Genomic DNA, 14,649 nt, shown 5'->3' with positions numbered 1-14,649 from the left:
CACTTGTCAGCCATAAAGAAATTATGATCGCCAACTCCAACCTAGGGGTCTCTGGATGTGGTTCTTCATCATCTGTGATCATTATAGTGAAGTTTAACTGGCTGTCTTGAACAGTTATGTATGCCTTAAAATTCAGTGCTCCCATAAGTCAACTGCAGGAGAAATGACTTGTTTTTCTGGAGATACTGAACATGTGTCAGAGATTCATTTTATTTGTGCTTCTATAGTCATTAATATTTCTCATAGTGAAGAATCTTCCATTGTGTCAGATGGATCCAGCTCCAGCACTACACGCTGGTACTGCTGAGTCACTAAGGGATTACAGCATGCCAAATCACTGTGCCTAGGAAAAATAAGCATATTGCTTTTGCCTAGAGCCATCACGAGAGTTGCAGGGAATAATGAGTTGCCCCGGTCTTGTTGCTTTGAAAGGCAAAGGTGAGAAGTTTGCAGGTTAGAGTCCTTGGGTCCTGGGGAACTTTGTGCCTTTCAGAGAAATTGAGGCATTCCTTCGGTTAGTGAAGCTTTCCAGTCACCTCTGTTTCTATATTTTCCCTAGAAGATTACATAGCATACAAAGATAAAAAGGACAATTGTTATTAGACACCAGTCTTTCATAGCCTGTAAACTGGAAAATGTCACTGCATGATACCATTACATTGATCCTGAAAACAATCATTATAATCTGATATGGATAAGAGTATAGCAAGTACAATTGCTTGCAAAAAAAAATGTCACAGTGTCAGTGTTTAATTGGATCCTCCATCACGGCCTGTTTAAGATTCTGTTCCCAATGACCATAATCAGGCAAACCTGGCTTGATAAGTAGATGCTGGCATCTTACAAGGTTTGTATCAATTGGACTTACATCTTTGTTAAAAATTTTTGCCCAAATTCTAGCAGAACAAGCTAGATTAAATATTGCTCATTCATTTCTCTCTTTTCATCAACAGATCTAGGAAGTATTTAGAAGTTATTCCACAAATTCTTGAAGTCCACAGAATGCTAAACCTTCAGGTTAAATATGCTCATCATATGTCACTATGTGGGCTGATCCTCACTGTGGTTATTAAGTAACAGACAGTGGATCCCTTGACTTTTATCTTCACACTCTACTGATCAATGAGTTTTATTCTTTGTGATCTCACTAATCTGACACTCTATGGTCCACTTGTTCTCTCAAACATCTTCACACAGAGTTGATGTCATAATAGTATCCAGAGAAGGCTCAGCTCTGGACCAGTAGATCCTTTTTTCTTTGAACAGTTACTGAAATTGGGCACTGAAACTTAACACTGAACCAAAACCAACCATCACTTCTTCTCTAAATCACAGGATAAAAATTCCAGCTTTCTTCCCTTCGCTAGACACAGACACATCATTTTAAGCATGTAGCCAATGTTAACAAGAAAACACCACCAAAGAGCAGAAACATTTCCACAAACCAAAGGTACACAAAACACCTTCAAAGGAATTGTTACATGGGAAATTGGGTATGAGAGTATTTTTTATAAAGATGCAAATCCCAAACATGCATTGTGTGAAAAGTGATAGTCACATGTACCCTGTTAGAGACATTCACACATTGGAAGCTTGAAACACAGACAACTTGTTTTCTCATCTATATGTGAAAAATAACATTAATTCATGGAAGATGTGTCTTCTCCTCTCCATGGGAGAAAAAAATCATAATGGATTTCAGATGATTTAGAATTTCCTGAGATTTCCCACTTGGCTAATAACCATCACCAACACTTAGAATTATAAACATTGGTTGAAAAACATGGAAAGTTTTACTTGCATGTTCATTCTGTTGGATAGAAAGTGACAAATGTATATCGTAAATAATCCATAGGGAAATAATGATATGCTTATGAGGAAGTACAAAAATACTGTCATAGACTATTCCTTAACAAAAGGTCTCTAGAGGATTGCTTGAACAGAAAGTGGAAACCTCAAAGTCTAACATTTAAACAGGAGTAAACCTGTTTGTGAGGAAGAGCATGGGGCAGTGTTCAATGTCCTATGACCTAAGGGATGTCTACTAATTGTGAGAAGTCTCAGGAATTCCTTATTGTCTCTTTTATGTCTGAGTTCACACTAAAGACTACTTACCATGTCCTTAGCTAAGTAAGGTGTGGCAGGTGGTTCAGAATTTAACAATTGGCTATTAGGGATATCCCTATTAATACTGACTCCGGATTTTAGGTTGCAATTAGAAGAAGTGTATCCAACAAACAGTACTATAATTCAAGAATATTATAATCCCGTCAGTCTTGATTGGCCTGATTGGATATTCATCCACTTCTTAATCCCAGGAAATCTCATGTTTGAGCCCTTGTTCCTTTATGACTGGTCTCTGGGCTATACATAGCTGTAGTAGAGACTATTCTTAGCAATGGAGAGGCAGCTGTCGAGGCAGATTCTGACCAATTCCCACCACTATACATGCAATGCAACCTTGCTTGTGAAACTATGAGAATCTCAGAGATATTGTTCAGATATAATGCCTCAACTTTTGTTTGTCTCAAATTTTCTTAATGATAAGTTAGACTTTTTCAAATATATCATGAAATTGAGTGTCACTATTGTTAACTGATAGGAGACTCCTTTCTTTGCTGATTTTTCTTTGAATATACAGAGTTGAGGAACTGTCTTTCAGGATCTACACTTGGGTTAGATTTCCATTCCTATGACACTCTGTAGGAAGAGATCTCACAACACAGATCAAAATCTATTGGTGCAAGAGGATGTGAATCTGCATGCATAATTTTCAGTTCTCCTCTAGGTAGGAATTGGAATCTTCTTTTATATAATTAAAACATATTATCAGTGTGTACAGTTGAGTATTCATTTTGTATGGTGTTTTTAATCATGATACCAAATTATGTCTTTTCTTGTACAAACCATTCCATCTGTAGGAGACATTAACTCTTAACTGCAGAGTTCTTGTACCACAGCCATACACATGTGACTCCAGGAACTACACTGATGTGCAGTGAAGTGTAGGTAATGCACCTGCAGTGATGTGTGTATACCTTGTCACACTATGTCTGATTCCCTACACATCATGAATGAGGGTGTGGACAATCAAATGTGGAATTCAAATTTTAATGTGACAACTACTGCCATGCTGATATAAGCTGAGTTTCAGAAAGCATATTTCATGTATGTATGTATGTATGTATGTATGTATGTATGTATGTATATACATATATATATATACATATACATATATACGTATATATATGTATATATATATATATATATATATTCTTGGATCTATTTGCTGAAGAAAACTTTTATCCAAGAACTTGGGAGGCAGAGACAGGTGGATATCTGTGAATTTGAGGTCAGCCTGATATACAATGTGAGTTTCAGGGCATCCAGGTGTGCCACACCTGGAAAGGCTTTGTCAACAACTAGCCAAACTAGTAAAGTCACGTGAACTGTGGACCAATAGCTGAGGAACACTCCTGGTAAGGAACTGGACACTCTGGATGAGCGAGACTGTGGTTTAGCTTGTAATGTTTATTGGGCCTGAAGGCACTGGGAATGGGACACATCCCTAGTGCATGAACTGGCATTTTACAGCCTAGTGCCTACATTAGGACACATGGGTATCCTTGGTGCAGGGAGGAAGGGGTTGGATCTGCCTCAAAGGAGAGTACCAGGCTCTGCTGACTCCCAATGCAAGAACTTGCCTTGGAGGAGGTGAGAATGAGGTGAGTGGTGGACGAGGTATGGGGGGCTGGGAGGAGGAAGGGCTGGGGGGGTGGGAGGAGGAAAGGCAGGGGAGTCTGTGGTTGGTACGTAAAAACAATTGATAATCTAAATAAAAAAGAAATATTTGTGAAGAATGCCTATATATATATATATATATATATATATATAACGTTTTTACTTATTAATATATTAATAGAGTTTATTCATGAATAAAAAAGAAAGGCTGTCTTAAAAACCAATATATGGATCACCTGGTAAGAACTATGTCCACAACTAAAGGACAAGAAATATTTCCATATACACCATCTTGAGAGGTATGAGAAATAAACTAATGTGACCTTACAAAACCTCAGCATTTCATTATCACCGAGAGAATTGACCCCAACACCTCTGTACTTAGACAGTAAGAAGCAAAGTCACAGAAAACCAGATGTTTTTCTTCCCCTACTCTGAAGTAGAGTTCCTGGGCTTGGTTAGGGCTCCGTGGCCCATGTTTGTCCAGGGCTTCTCTGCAAGGAGGTTTGTGTATGAGCTCCTGCTGAAGTCCCCTCACTGTGTAACTGCCTAAAGCAAAGGAGAGAGACAAAACTGAGTCACAGGGAAATAATTAAAGAATTACCCATTATTTATTATATATTTGTGCTATACTTAAGTCTTATTTCATCGTGTGTGTGTGTGTGTGTGTGTGCGTGTGTGTGTGTATGTGTGTGTTTTACCACTGACACACTTCTGCCTTATTTGCTCCACAATTATGATGAAATTTTGATAACTTTAGAAGGACTAAAAAAGTTTATGAATATTGAACCCCAATATTATATGGAAGAAATTTATTTCAAAGGTGTAGCTTAGTGGCAATTTATTCAAAAGTACTTGTGTTTGATAGCAAGTATTGAAAAACATTGGTATGTAAATTCTAGAGTATTGTTTTTCCTGTAAAAAACAGTCTAAAATTTGAACTTTTTGCATTTATTATTAGTCTTGTATAGGCTGCATTGGAAGTAGCACTCCTGTACACCAGGTCTCTATTTTTAAACATTTTCAAATTAATAGAGTAACCCAGTGTGTGAATACCAAAATGTGTAGAAAAATCTGGAGTTTCCACTCTGGGATCCTGATCAATGTCCCAGCATCTCTTCAGTCCTGTCACCTCACCAGGACATGACACTCTATACTGTATGGGAGTCGTCTCAGGATGAAGAGCCTTGAAATTGCCTCTCTTGACTCAAGTTTGTCAGTTCTAGTTTTCCAATATTTGATTCATTCTATTATGAGATATACTGTCTTGAAGGTGACTGAGAGGGTCTTTGAATTGTGTAATTTCCACTTTTGTAGCATCCCCAGGAGAGTGACGTAGAATCTAGTAACTAACTCAATTTTTCCATGTCAGGAAAGGTTAGCTATTATCAGCCAGTCGTGGTCATAACAGTGCTCCTCTAGGAAGGAAGATAGGATTTATGACTATCAAACTAGAGATGGAATATTTACCAGCCAAATAAAAAAATCTTACATCACACCACAAACTAATCATTGGCTTCTTAATTGAAACACATTGACTTATTCCACAGCTGTGATTTTAAGAATGACTCCACTCAATAATAATCCCATTTACTACAGAAAACAGACTCATATTTTACCTGGAGGCAGCCATGTGGGAACCATGATAGACAATTGCAATCCAGGGGTCTCTGGATGTGGTTCTTCATGGTCTGTTATCATTATACTGAACTTTAACTGACTCTCTTGAAGAGTGATGTATGCCTGTAACTTCATTGCTCATGTAACTCAGTTACAAAGAAAAGGCCTTTTGTTTTTCTGGAAATAAAGATCAGGTGTTGAGGATAGATTTTAAGTTGTGCTTCTACTGTTATTAATATTTCTCACAATGTAAGGGTCTCCATGTTGGCAGGTAGATCCAGTTCCAGCACTATCCACTGGTATTCTAGAGTCATTACAAGGAATTACAGCATGCCAAATCACTGTGCCCAGGAAAAATTGGCATATTGCTTCTGCCTAGAGCAAGGAAATCTTGGAGTTGATGTGGTCTAGCTGCTGTGAAAGGCACATCAGAGGTTTTCAGGTTAGAGTCCTTGGTTTCTGGGACACTCTGTGTCCTTCAGCTCATGAGTAATTGAGGCATTCCCTCAGTCAGTGAGGGTTTCAAGTTACCTCTGTTTCTCTATGTTTCTCAGAAGTCTTCAAAGCATATAGAAGATTTAAAGGGCAATTGGTCTTAGACATTCATCTTTTATATCCTTTCAACTTGCAAATGTCATTTTATCCTGGAGTATACCATTGTATTGATTCTTGCAACTGCCATTATACTCTGATTCTGATAAGAGTATAGCAAGTCCCATTTCTTGCAATAAAATTGTCACATGTCAGTTTTGATGTGACCCCTCTATTGTGGCCTGGTTAAAATTCAGTTCTCATTGACCATAATCAGGCAAACTTGCCTTGGTAAGTAAATGCCAGCATCTTATATAACAGACAGTGGATTCCTTGGTTTTCACCTACCTACTCTACCATTTAGTGAGTTGTGTTTGTTATGATCTCACTAATCTAACACTCTAAAATCCATTTGTTCTCCCAAACTTTTTCACATATAGTTGAGATCATGATAATGGTATCCAGAGAAGGCTCAGCTCTGAACCAGTAGATTCTTTTTTTCCTTGAACAGGTGCTGAAATTGGGGACCATTAACACTGAACCCAAACCTACTAGCACTTCTCCTTGTGATGCTTCTTTAAGTCACAGGTAAAACATTCCAGCTTTGCTTCCTTGACCATCACCAGACATATCACAGTAAGTACCTAGCCAATGTTGACAAGAAAATACCAGCAAAGAGCAGAAACCTGTGATAAGGATCTTGGTTGCCAATGGGAAGACAGTTAGAACACAGTATGTAGATGACATCCACTGGCCTTTGCAAAATGGTCACTAAGACATATTCACAAGCCACAGGTACAAAAAAAAACTTCAAAGAATCATTATATAGGAAATTGAGTCATAAAGTATTCTTTATAAGGATGTAAATCTCAAATATTTATTGTATGAAATATAATAGTTACATGTACCATTTTAGAGACATTCAGACATTGGAACCCTGAAACATAGACAACTTGTTTTCTCATCTATATGTGAAAAGTATCATTAGTTCATGAAAGATCTGGCTTCTCCTCCCCATAGGAGAGAAATTCGTGATAATGGTTTTCAGATGATTTAGAATTTCCTGAGATTTCCAACTTTGCTAATAACAATCACCAACTCTTCGAAATATAAGCATTGGTTGAAAAACATGGAGAGATTTATTCTCATGTTGTTTCTATTGGATAGAAAGTGGCAAATGGATATCTTAGATGAACCATAGAGAAATGATGATATGCTTTTGAGAAAGTAAACAATTAGTAACTGTCATAGACTATGACCTAGCAAAGGGTCTCTAGAGGATTGCTTGAGCAGGAAGGGGAAACCACAAAGTCTAACATTTAAACAAGAATAAACCTGTTTGTGAGGAAGAGCATGGGGCAGTCTTCAATTTCCTATAATCTAAGGGATGTCTATTAATTGTGAGAAGTCTTAATAGTTCCTAATTGTCTCTCTCTGTGTATGTCTCAATTGATCCTGAAGTCTCCTTCTGATGTCTTTGGCAAAGTAAGGTGTGGCAGGTGGTTCAGAATTTAACAATTGGCTATTCGGGATGTCACTATTAATGCTGACTCAAGATATGAGGTTGTAATTAGAAACAGTGTCTCCCAGAAACAATACTATAACTCCAGAATATTATATCCTGTCAGTCCTGATTGGTCTGATTAGATGTCCATCCACTTCTTCTTCACTGGAAATCTCACATTTGAGTCCTTGTTCCTTTATGTCTGATCTTTGGGCTATGCACAGCTTAATGGAGACTTTTCTTAGCAATAGGAAGGCAGCTGTCCAGTGCAGGGTCAGAGGGACTCCCACCACTATACATGCAATGCAACCTTGCTTGTGATACTGTGAGCATCTCAGAGATGCTGATCAGACATTATGCCCCATCTTTGGTTTGTCTCAAATTTTCTAATGATCAGTTAGAATTTTTCAAAGGTATCATGGAATTAAATGTCACTCTTGTTTACTGAATTTAGGGTGCTTGGTTTGAGAACTCTTACTCCTCAGATTTTACTTTGTATGTACATGGTTGAGGAACTGTCTTTCAGGATCTTCTCTTGGGTTACATTTAGATTCCTATGACTCTCTGTAGGAAGAGATCATATTTTCTTGCACCAAACATTCCATCTGTAGGAGACAGTAACTACTGACTGCAGAGTTCTTGTTCCACAGCCATACACATGTGACTCCAGGAAATACCCTAATGTGCAGTGAAGGATAGATAATTCAGCTACTGAGATGTGTGTTCCCCATGTCACTCTATGTCTCATTCCCTAGACATCACACCAACTACTTTGTATGAACAGTCTAGGATGTGTTCCAAACTACAGATTTTCTGTTTGGAGAGGGTGTGGACAATCAAATGTGGAATTCATATTTTAACATGACAACTACTGCCATACTGATGTCAGCTGAATTTCAGAATGTATATTTCACTAAAAAATATATTACTGACTGGATTTGTTAGAGAAAGCCTTTAATCCAAGAACTTGGAAGGCCGAGACAGGTGGATATCTATGAATTTGTGGGCATGCTGGTCTACAATGTGAGTTTCAGGGCAGTGAGGTCTGTGAAACCTAGAAAGGCTGTCTCAAAAACCAATATTGGCTAACCTACTAAGAGTTATGTCCACAACTAAAAGGCCAAAATATGTGACAGTAAACACCATCTTATGAGAAATAAACTAATGTGATTTTACAAAAACACAGCATTTCATTATCACAGAGAGAAATTACTCCAATGCCTCTCCGTACTTAGACAGTGGGAGGCAAAGTCACAGAATGCCAAATGTTTTTCTTTCTCTCCTCTGATGTAGAGTTCCTGGGCTTAGTTAGGGCTCAGTGGCCCATGCTTGTCCAGAGCTCCTCTGCAGGGAGGAATGTTTCTGAGCTCCTGCTGAAATCCCCTCCCTGTGTCTTCTGCACAAAATAAGAAGCTGTGTCCTCAGTGGTCACAAAGTTCAGCTGTAAGAAGAACATGTTCTTGGATGTTTCTTTAGTGATGGAGATGAGGTTCTTGAGACAAGGTTTGTAAGCAGTTCCCCACTGTGAGTTATGGTGCCCAACCACTCTAGGTTCTTCCCTGGGGACTGCCTGATCCAGATCCAGTAGTAACCACTGGTGATGGAGAAACTGTCACAGAACAGGTGAGGGACAGTGACGTTGAGGGCTTCACCAGGGCGAGTCCTGACTCTTGAAGCTGCATCTGTGACAGGATACCTTCAGACAAGAGGGTCAATTCTATCACTCCCATGTTGTCACAATCCCTCATGCCCTCATACCCATGTCACACACTCTCATTTTACAAAGTAAACAGAACTGGAACATCTCATTCCCAGCATCAGTCTGTCAAACCTAGGGAATGCTTATGATTTCTGCCATACACCATTCCATGAACAAATCGAGTTCCAGGGAAATTATCTGTCATTGGCCCCAATGGTCATAGCCTTACTCTTCTAGGGAGGAGATAGGATTCATGACTAACAAACTGGAGATGGATAACTTAACAGCCCAATATAAAAATCACACATCACACCAAAAACTAATCTTTGGCTTCTTTATAACCACACATTGCGTTCTTCTGTAGCTGTGATTTTGTTCTCATTTATTTTATTAAGAGATTTTCTATTCATTTTACATATCAACCACAGAATGCCCTATCCTTCCTCTTCCCACTTCCAAGCCTATCCCCCCAACCCATTCCTCATTCCCACATCCTCCAAGACAAGTTCTCCCATGGACAGAGCCTGGTACAATCGCTGGGGGCAGGTCCAACCTGCCTCCCTGCTCCAAGGCTGTGAAAAGTGTCTGACCATCGGCATTTAGTTCCAAATAGCTGGCTCATGCACTAGGGACATTAATATTTCTCACAGTGAAAAGTCTTCCATGCTGTCAGGTGGTTCCAGCTCCAACACTACCCGCTGGTACTACTGAGGGACTAAAGGATTACAGCATGCCAAATCACTGTGCCTAGGAAAAATAGGCATATTGCTTTTGCTTAGAGCCATCATACTTTGGAGGGAATAATGGAGTTTACCTGGTCTTGCTGCTTTGAAAGGCAAAGGTCAGGATTTCAGGTTAGGGTTCTTGGCTCCTGGGGCACTGTGTGCCTTTTAGAGAAATTGAGGCATACCCTCATTAGTGAAGCTTTCCAGTCACCTCTGTTTCTCTATTTTTCCTCGAAGACTACAAAGCATATAAAGATAAAAAGGCAATTGGTCTGAGACATCAGTATTTCATAATCTGTAAACTTGCAACTTGACCTCTGGAATATAGCATTATATTTAACCTGGAAACTACTATTATACTCTGATCCTGAAGAGATTATAGCAAGTCCAATTTCTTGCAATAAAGTTGTCACAGTGTTAGTGTTTAAGTTGTTCTGCCATCATCAGGGTAGGGGGACAGCCTTATCTACCTCATCAGACCACACCACTTAATTGTATTTTCAGGGGCATCCCTCTCATCCACACTTTTTCAGTTGTGCCAACCTGCCCAGTCCCCCTCATGGGAAGAGTTTATTCAATTAGGGTATGAGCTATCATTCCATTTGCTCCCTCTTTTGCCTTACCTCAGACTTGCCAGCATTTCTTCTCCTCCTTCTAGTCACCCACCCTACTAGTTCTAACAGTTCACTTTCCTTGCCAGCCTTTCAGGTTGACCCCAAACTCTGGCACACCCAGAAACATTCTATTGCTTGACACAATATCCCTGTTATTATCCACTTGCAGGATTCTTCCAGATTTATCACCCAAGGTCAGTACACCCCTTACTCTGTCATCTTCATTCTCTCCTGTGGAATTTCATGCATCATTTCTTACCTCAGCCATGTGATAATACATGCCCAACCCCAATCCACATTGTGGATCAGGTCCTTCTTTCTCTTCCAGTTCAGTGCCCTTTACCCCTTTTTCCTAAATGGCAGGGATCCTTCAAGTTAATACTTATAACCCACACAGCTGCTAATCGTGAGGCCTTTCTCACTGGACTCACCTGACCCAACTGAAGCCTTTTATGTCTCCTTTACCCAAGAAAAGTTTCTCTTCATACACAGTGACACAGACAAGTCCATGTTCTTTTAAGTTCCATAGGACACCAGGATCCACGGCCTTGTCACCAATTCCAGGAGAGTCAATTATCCCCCAATCTCAGCTTTCCTGCTTCTGTTTCCTAATTAACTACTCAGCTAATTGTTATAGGATCACCATAGAGCTGGAGTACAAGGACCACCAAATAAACCCAGGTGGTAAGGAACAGTAACAGTCCAGAGGTATTTACACCCCTACACCAAAAATTGACTGGACTCTCCATATAACAGACTTCAATATAATGATCTATTACTATTAAATGCCCTCCAGTAAGGCTTACCCAAGATAAAATTAACAGCATGTTTCAAGTCTTTTACTCTTGCTGTCTCTAACAGTCACCAAAGAAATTTTCAATGCAGAGTACTAAACGTTATAATACAATGGCTATAAGCTCAAGATTTTTAAATGCCCTCTGATTTCTTGTTTATATGTTTAAAATTTTTTTCTGAGCTCCATATCCAGCTTGAATCTACCTGGACAAGTCAGATCCACTTCAGCTTTACCACAAAGCCCTAATCACTGAAGGTATTGGACAATACCCAAAGCAGTGGAGGACATTCCACTACCTCAGGGTATCAGGCTACCTCAAGAGCCCCCATCCCCACCCTCAAAAGTTAACCAATGCCCATCAAATAAGCAGGAAGCAGTTTTGGGAGACATAGCACACCCGATCCTGTTTACCCACCATTTCTTATAATAAACAAAGAGTCTGAAATTTTGGAAATCCTGGCCCCTATACCTGCTATGTGATAGCACATGTGCTGTCCAGTACCTAGTCAAGAACCTTGTCATCCTGGGGCCTTACATCCTGCACTTCCTGATCACATAATTTGTGTGTAGTGTGATAATGTAATCTATTCACATGTTTGGCAAAGCTATGGAAGCCCATATGCACATGTGCAGGGGAATCCATAAAAAGTGGTTCACAGCCTCCTCCCTCCTCTTCTTCTTCCTCTCTCTCCCTGCACAACCATTTCCCTAGGCCTAAGCACTCCCCTCTTTATAAACACTTATAATGGTTTTTGTTGTGCTTCCTGGCTTTTCTTAAAAGGTAAACAGCATCTCTCAATTACTAACACAGTGCCTCATAATAATAATAACTAACAGTTGGATCAGGGAGAGCATTGAGCTCAGTTATGGCAGGGTTTTTAGGAGAAAAGGATTGGGGAGGGGTAGAGGAATTCCAGAATCAGATGGGGGTTGATCTTCTTATTGAGAAGATACGAGGCAACAGAAGGAATTGGTACTGGCATTGCCACAAGGAATTGTCAATATAAGTGTGTGTGTGTGTGTGTGTTTGTGTGTGTGTGTGTGTGTGTGTACGTGTGTGTACAGATTATGTGAGCTATCCTTTATGTTTTAAAACATTTAGTACTTTTTTATCTCAATTCTGATTGGTCCCCTGCAATGTACAGCCTGTGGCTTTCCTGCTTATTGTAATGGTGAGGCCTTTTCCCAATATTGTTAGTCTCAATCCTCTCATGGCTGCACTCATGGTAAGATACTCCTCTGCAAGGAAAACTTTTCTCTTATAGGGATTTTTGACATAGGAGATATAAAATAAATAAGAAAAAAAAGTACTTGAATGAAAACATCAGGGAAATTGTAGAAGAAGAACAATTTGTAAGAAGAAGAGGAGAACAGCTAGGTGAAAGAACAGAACAGAGAGAACACAGTAGGAATGGCAGAAAGACAAAAATAAAATAAACAATTAAGCTTTGGCCCTCAGAAAATCTCCTGTGTGTGTGTGCACTTGTGTTGGCTCCACACCTCTTCAGTTCCTGACCTGCTGAGGGCTGGTTCCTTAGCAAGTGGCCCTACCAGATTTCAAATACATTGCTGACTGCTCCAGCAAGTAGCTAGCTCTAGGTGTTTCCTCAAAATCTGCATCCCAGAAACCTTCAGAGTGTCCCAGGTGATTCACTTACAAACAGCTCCAAATGCTGTCTCCAAGCCGCTGGCCCAGAAGGTTCTATAGAGCCTGGCCAGCAAGTGCAACAGTCTGCTCCTCCCAGACTGGGCACATACTTGTTTCTTCTCTTTTTTGTTTTCATTCACCAACAACCTTCCCCAGTCACCCCTCCTCACACAGAGTTACACCATGGGCCTCAGCTGAGTTTACAATCCGTGGCTTATGTCTGTGTTTAGAACAAAGGCCAGGAGCTAGGAACTAAATGTAATGAAAGATAGGATGATGAAAGTTACAGATGGAGTAACTGAATCAACATCAAACAGGTCAGATCTGTACCTGAGGTGCGCAGTTATCGGAGAAATAGGAAGACTTGAGTAATTTTGGGGTGTGTGACCAAACCTCCCTCATGGCTCCCCTAATGTGAAACGCTGTCCTAATCAGAACAGCACTGAGGCTTTGCCCTGAATGTCCTGAGGGAGAAAAATCATGAATGCTGCAGAACTTCTGCAAATTTCACCCCAGTGACTTCAGCAGAGTCATTTCTGCAATCAGAGGTGATTTTCCCCACATAGTTCATGTTTGACTGTGTAGTGTATGTATTTAAAACTTCAGAAGAGCAGAACTGTTTTCACAAACCATAACTGTAAAGAAGAGTCTGAGAACTGAGTAGATGGACAACAGCTGTGACCACATCAACCAGCAATCAGCTGTTCCTGCTCCTGATCCTGCACTGCCCCTCCTCTCCATGTGCGCTCTGCGCCCCCTGCTGGTCCTGAGCACCGCTGCAGGGAGATTTGTGTCAGGGTTCTCAATGAAGGTCCCTCACTGTGTCTGTAGTACAGAAATAAATGCCTGAGTCTTCAGGTGTTAAGCTGTTCATTTGCAGGTAGAGGCTGCTTTTGGGATCATCTCTTGAGATGGCGAATCTGCCTTTCACAGACTGCGCATAGTTTGTTGCATAATTATTAGCTTTGTTTCCTAGTTCAGCAACCCACTCCAGCCCCTTTCCTGGAGCCTGGCGGATCCAGTTCATCCTGTAGTCACTGAATGGGAGTCCAGAGGTTTCACAGGAGAGTTTCACAGACTGTCCAGGCTGCACTAAGCCTCCCCCAGACTCCACCAGCTGCACCTCACACTGGACACCTGAAAGACAGAGAATCCTTTCAGTAAGCTCTCACAAATGTCCACTGTCCCTCACACTCATGTCCAGTATCTCTCCCTATCTATAAATTACCTTTGCAAAGAGCAAGAAGGAAAACCCAACTCAGTCTCAACTCCATGCTGGAAGGTCTGTGTTCAGTAAACACTGAGTGAGAGGACCTGTCAGTCCAGAGTTGGGTTCCTCTGTCACAGCTGTATGGTCAGGGCTGATTTTCATGAGCAGAAGAGAAAATCATTTGCATGTCTTCCTGCTATATCATGAAACTAGGGACAGGAGCCTTAGAGAAGCTGAATAATGCTTCAGTTGTTTGAGGTGAAGTAAGGACCAAAGTGGCATTTATAACAGCAAAGTACCAGTTATATCCCCAATCTTGTAGTTAGTTGGTAGAGTATTTTTGGCTTGCCTGAAGTTCTGTGTTCATTCCCATCATTGCATGACAGGCAAGAGGTTGGAGCAAGAGAATCATAGGTTTGAGTTATGCTTGATCTGTAGGATACTGTGTGCCAACAGAGAAATAGGACAAAGAAGGGATGAAAAAAGACAGTTATTTAGTATGAATTTGTGGTTTTACATAGAAATATGTTTCCAGCCTTACTATATTGTGCTCTGTAGTTC

General features: G+C 40.3%; 1 gene segment (V, D, J or C); it reads right to left on the bottom strand.

Moving 5' to 3' along the window:
- Positions 1-13,680: 13,680 nt before the first annotated feature.
- Positions 13,681-14,152, bottom strand: LOC118575677. The segment is given in 2 exon segments: positions 13,681-14,015; positions 14,107-14,152. Coding segments are annotated over 2 exon segments (381 nt in total).
- Positions 14,153-14,649: the final 497 nt, after the last annotated feature.

This window comes from Onychomys torridus, unplaced genomic scaffold, assembly GCF_903995425.1.
Source record: "Onychomys torridus unplaced genomic scaffold, mOncTor1.1, whole genome shotgun sequence".
Classification (NCBI taxonomy): Eukaryota; Metazoa; Chordata; class Mammalia; order Rodentia; family Cricetidae; genus Onychomys; species Onychomys torridus.
Note: the sequence above shows the minus strand (reverse complement) of the source record. Positions and strands in the feature narration are given on the sequence as shown.